We start from the raw sequence: 5,750 nt of genomic DNA, 5'->3' as shown, positions 1-5,750 counted from the left end.
GCAAGTTAGGGTCTTCCAGAAATGGGCACTGAACTGCTTGCTCCTGTTTTGTGGGGAGAGGTCAGCTCTGAGTGTGATTTCCACCCTCGTTCTCTTTCTTTCAATGTCTCTGGCCACTCTCGTGGCCGCGTGCTGAGACCTGGCTCCCTGGACATGGTGCCTGCAAACGGGACTCGCCCCAAACCCCTGCACACAAGCCCCCCTCCACGGAGGTCCAGCCCTGGCTCTCAGGAGACAGGGGAGATGCGACCCCCATTGCGTGGGCAACAAGAGTGGACCGCCATCTAGTAAGTCGTGAAAAAAAAAAAACCCTGCATTGCCACAGAAACCACAAACCATACATCTCCCTCCACGGATTGAGGAGCGAGGCAGATGATGACGTGAACTGTGGCCACAAAGCCGATTAAGCTGAAGAATTCTGGGCCTCCACGGCTGCTCCCTTGATCTGTGGGGCAAGGCTCCAGGGCCTCGATCCACCTGGCCTCTCGGCTCCTGGAACGAGCCCCAACGAGAGGTCAGAGTTCCGGAACTTTTCAAACAGAGCTGGGGGCTTTAAGGGGACTGGCCATCGCCGAGGACGAGGGTCCCTTCCTGGACAGAGGAGCCCATCACATTTAACTGGAGGCATTGCCCCAACACTCGGCAGGGACACTTTGCTTTAGACTTTTTTCGGTCAGGAGAGTCAGGCTGTGAAATGCCTGCCAGCTCTGAGTCCTACAACACTTTTTATGGCTGTGTTTTCTCTGGAAAATCTCTGAAATGGCCTTGGTTTTCCCAAAAGGCGAGAAGAGGGGTAAAGCAGAGGACCGGCGTGGGGGGAGGGCGACCCCATGTGGCATCCCATGGCATGATGCCCCTGCAGAGCCCTCGATGTGACCAGGGACATGTGAGGACAGGACACGTTGACGTGGGTCCCAGATGACCAGGTGCCCTGATGGCATCACCTGAGTTCACACAGGAGCGTCTCACAGGCACCTGGGTCCTTTTATCCCTCTCTGAAAACTCTGCAAGGCTGGGCTGAGGCACAGGCTGCCTCATCTTTGAACAAGCACACGAGCTGTGGGCCAGCACCCTGGCCGAGGTCTGGCTCCTCTGGGGCACCCGGCTTTGCACTGGGGCGCTTGGCATTCTGCTCAGAGGATCAGCCCAATGTGACTGCGTGTCCGGCAGCAGGAGGCGTTGGGTGTCTACCCCGCAGGACAGCTGGGTTCTTGGGACCTAGGATCTGAGTTTCTGTTGATGATGATGATGATGTGCACGAGGTCAGGGATGCAGAGAGGATGCCCATTTCGGGGCCGATGGGAAGAGCTGCTCTGACAAGGATGCTTCTAGAAGAAGAGGAGCCGCTGGGTGGGGGCTGCCCTTGGGCGCATTGGGAGCAAAAGGGGGTGTGGGCAGAGGAGTGTGGGCACAGGTGTGAGGGCACAGGTGTGAGGGCACAGGAGTGTGGACAAAGGAGTGGACACAGGCATGTGGGCACAGGAGTGGGCACAGGAGGGCACACGATTTTGAAGAGGAGGCAGGGAGGGCTGGGAGCTGCTCCCTGGGGGTGGGTGGTTGGGTGGGCACTGCCCAGCCTCACTTGTGGGGGGACACAGCTGTCGATGGGGAGGGAAGGGGATGGCAGGAGCCCAAGAGGCAGTGTTGGCGGGAGGCGTGGGGCGGTTCTGATGTGTTTGGGAGGAGAGATCGGCAGGGTGGTCTGGGCGCAGGTCGGGTGAGACGGAGACAGACTTCTGGCCGGGGCTCTGGGTGGACGGTGGTGCCTCTCCAGGAAGGGAGGGTGCAAGAGACAGCCAGTCTAGGAGAGGAGAAAGGGGCCATCCCTGGACACGTGGAGGCTGAGATGCCTTCGGACAGAATGTGCAGACATCCAGACTTCGGGGACATGGGGGGTGGGTGCTGCAGACAGGCCTGGCTGGGATGGGACTGGAGGCTGTCAGTGTACTGACCATCGACCTTCTGGTGGAGGCCTCTCCCACCCACATGGGTGCAGACATGCCACCCCAGCACTGAACACCGGGTAGTGTGGATGTGACTCATGTGTGCCCAGCACAGCACAGATGGGCAGAGACTTCCAATGGGGGCAGGGGGCCCACCCACTGGGGCTCAGCAGGGGGCCAGTGCCCAGGAGAAGAGACAGGCCATCTTGAGAATGCCTTCCAAGTTGTATTCCATGGAAAGATGTGGGGGGGGGTGGTGGTGGTGGGAAGATCCCCTAGAGGCTGAAGGTGGGCCCCGCGAGAAAACCGTCGGTGTCTCCTGCAGATTCAGTGGACAGAGCGGCGTCTCAGGGTTGCTACTGAGAATCCAGGGCTGGAATTCACTTCCAGGATCCACTGGTCCCTCCCCAGCGGCATCTCTCTAGGCTGTGCTGGGCCTTGCGCCAGGCCATGACGAGGGGTGGCTTTGGGGTGTTGTTTCCAATACTGAGCCAGTCTCCTCTGGAGCCTTGTCTTATTGAGTGAGGGGTCTGGAGGGGTGTGTCCTTGCGTGGACTGCACATTTGAGAGGCCAGACGGGACACGTTCCCGTGGTGTGGTTCCCCTGTCCTGGCTTCTCAGCGTGACTCCACCCCTGCTCCACCATCGACGTGACAGGAACGCTGCCACTCAGCACATGGTGGACTGGGAGCCGTGGGGCCTTGGGACAGACCCTCCTGGGTCCCCAGTGATGCCAAACGGGGGAGATGCAGCCCCAAGGCAGGGACTGGACCTGCCGGGGGCAAGGGGACACCAGCCACTTGGAGCTGATCCTGTGTGCCCTCTGGGGATGGGAGGAGCCCTTCTGGTGGTGGGCAGGGCTGCCCTCCAGGTGAGTCTCCACGTCCTCTCCAGGTGAGCTCAGGAAAAGGTGGATCCAAGGATTGCTGCAGCGCTTGGTCAAGGGACAGTGAAGAATGGAGGCTATGGGGAGGGGGCTTCGCCTGCTGTCACACGCACACCAAGACCGCCAGAGCCTACGAGTGTGCCTCTGCCCTGAATTCAACTGACGTCCCAGAAAATTCTACAACCTTCCGCCTGGGTTCCTTACTTGTCCCAGACACCCTGCATCTTCTTTCTGATCTGTTATTACTAGGGGGCGTTCAGCGGCAGGGTAGCTGGGGGAAATGGAGGTGCTGTCCCAGCAGGCCCCCAGGTGGAGTTCCCAGTCCTGGGCTGGGTGACAAAGTCGGCTCTGTACTCAGTGGGTGAGGAAACGGAGGCACGGCTGGACAATCCAGGCCCTGGTCCTTGGCCTGAGCTTGTGGATGGTGGACCACTGTGGGGGCAGGCTGCCTGCCGAGGCCCCTGGCCTCCGGGTCAGAGACACACCACGTCCTGTACCTGTCCAACGCGATGACTCCCCCTAACTCTCGGGGACTCTTGTACACGCAGGCGCTCGCCAGCTGGGCCTCAGGTCTCACGGTCTCCTGCTGCACCCCTGCTCCCCTCCCAGCTTCTCCCCTAAACGGCAGCGCATCCCACCTCTGACCACCTTTCCCACTCGCCCCCTCCTGTGCTCCGACTCCCAGTCCTTCTGCCCCTGGCCGACAACCTCGTCAGCCCACTGATGCCCTGTCCCGGTCCTTCCTACCAAAATCCACGTGGATGCCTCTGGGTCCTCTGCGCACCTGCAGCTTGGTGCACCCTCCTCCTTCTCTGCCAGTCTCTGGTAAGACACCACAACTGGCAAATCCATCCTCTGACTTCTTCATGTCTGCTCTGCAGTGCTGAGCTCTGGGCAGAGACGCGGATACACGTGGGGACAGTCTCACGTCAACTCCTGCCCACCTCAAGTGGCCGTAGCGCCAGCAACTGCCCCACTGTCTTCCCAGTCCATTCCCTCTCCTTGCAGACTCTTCCAAACCTTCCCCCTGCAGCCCCCCCCCCATCCTCACCGTCATCCAATGTCCCCTGGAGAACCGCTGCCCATGCCACACACCTGACAGCACCTGCTCCCGCCGGGACCGTTCCACACACAAACACGCTGTGATGTCTTCAGTCTTGCCATCGAAACACAAACAACCAAGGTGTTTGTGGGTGTCTGGGGCCTGCCGGCCCCAACCCCTGATGGTCTGAGCCCACGGCCCAGTGACCCCAGCCCGCTATCCACACACTGCAGATGTGACACCCCAGGTCTGAGCCCACGGCCCACTGACCCCAGCACCACCTGCCCGGTGGTATAATGTGCATTTAGAAAGAGGCACAGAGGAAAACAGCAGGTCACTGCGTGGCACCCACCCCACTCTTCCAAACAGCAGGTATGCTCCAATCAATTACAGACACTTGAGAAGAGTTTTAAGCCCAGGGGACCTTGGCGCCCACAGGAGAGATGGGGCCTTGGAAACCTGCTGCCTGGTTGGTTGCTAAATGGCAATGCATTTGCCAGATCTGAAAATCAAACAATACCAGACAATGTTCTTGGGAGAGATTACCGTATTCGCTTAATAGAGGGCACTGTCCTGTTTGCCTCAAATGAGACCTCCCGGTGGTGGTAGGACACACACACTGAGATGGTTGGAGCTGGCCAGAGGGGCTGGGCGCCCATGGCCCTCACACACGAACCACCTCAGCCAACAGCCATGCAGCTCCAAGGAACCCACCGTCGTCCAGCATCCAGGGCAGCCTTTTGGCTGCAGTGCACCCTATGAAAGTGTGTCACCCAGGAACACTCAGCCAGTGGCTCAAGGCCAGGTCCTTGTGGGGCTCCTTGACCCTCCCAGGGGAAAGACCAGTGAGGCACTGGGTGTGGTGGTGGATTTCGTGTGTCCACTTGGCTCTGTGGCCCAGCTGTTTGGTCAAACGCTAATCTAGATGTTGTTATGAAGGCATTTTGTAGACATGATTAATGTCTAAAGTCAGTTGATGCTAAGTTTAGAAGACCCTCGCTGATGTGGGTGGGCCTGATTTAATCAGCGGAAGGCCTTAAGGTTTCCAGCAGAAGGATTCTGCTCAAGATTGTAACACAGAAATCCTGCTGGTTCCCAGCTGCTGCCCTCCCTGTGGGTTTCAGACTTGCCAGTCACATGAGCCAGTTCCTTAAATGCATCTCTGTCTCTACTTCCTGTTGGCCTTTTCCTTGGAGAGCCCCGACTGGTGCGTGGGGCCAGTACACCACTCTTCCCATGGGCTGCCCGTGGACAATGCATGGCTTCTACTGACTTAGGTGCTGGGGATCCCATCTTGACTAAGCAAAGCCCTTGGGGCTTTCGGGGTCCCCATGGCTACCAGACAAGTCCACCCCTCCTGTCCTGTCACAGGAATCCTCCTAGTCTGAGAAAGGTCCCATCCCACCTGGAAATGCATGGTTGGGGGACTGGCAGGCCTGGTGTCCTGGAGACTGTGTGCAAACCAGCAGCGCCCAGAGCACCCCACCACCTCCCACTTGGAGGGCTGCAGGCAGCCTCACCCCACGGGAGGCATGACCGGCACTTGGGCTAGCTGGCTCCAGCCACAGTGATGTGACCTACAGACCCTGCCTGCCCCCCGGGTCCCTGTACCTGAGCAGCGGCTGCTTGGGGTAGGGTGGCTGGTCTGGGCCCGGGCAGGGTGGGGCCTTCCTGGTCACCTGCTGGTAGATGTTCCTGGCAGTCACCCCGATCCACAGCATGGTGGAGAGCGTGGAGTAGTGCAGCATGATGCCCACCTGGTGGGGGGGCGGGGAGAGCATGTCAGCACCGCCTGTGTCCTTCCAGAAAACCAGGTCCCAGCCCACCCTGCTCCCTCTGCATCCTCAGGGGCAAGGGTGAGACCCGCAGGGAACAGGGA

The 5,750-nt window shown here is 59.5% G+C and overlaps 1 protein-coding gene across 1 annotated transcript in view; it reads right to left on the bottom strand.

Annotated features, from left to right (window-relative positions):
* Positions 1-5,750, bottom strand: part of ADGRA1 (adhesion G protein-coupled receptor A1) — a 29,305-nt gene that overhangs the window by 16,195 nt on the left and 7,360 nt on the right. Inside the window, exon 3 of the mRNA XM_012555156.1 lies at positions 5,483-5,628. Coding sequence (XP_012410610.1) covers positions 5,483-5,628 — 146 coding nt within the window. The remainder of the gene's footprint in view (positions 1-5,482; positions 5,629-5,750) is intronic.

This window comes from Trichechus manatus, unplaced genomic scaffold, assembly GCF_000243295.1.
Source record: "Trichechus manatus latirostris isolate Lorelei unplaced genomic scaffold, TriManLat1.0 scaffold00031, whole genome shotgun sequence".
In the NCBI taxonomy this organism is placed as follows: domain Eukaryota; kingdom Metazoa; phylum Chordata; class Mammalia; order Sirenia; family Trichechidae; genus Trichechus; species Trichechus manatus.
This window is presented reverse-complemented; position numbering and strand designations above follow the sequence as displayed.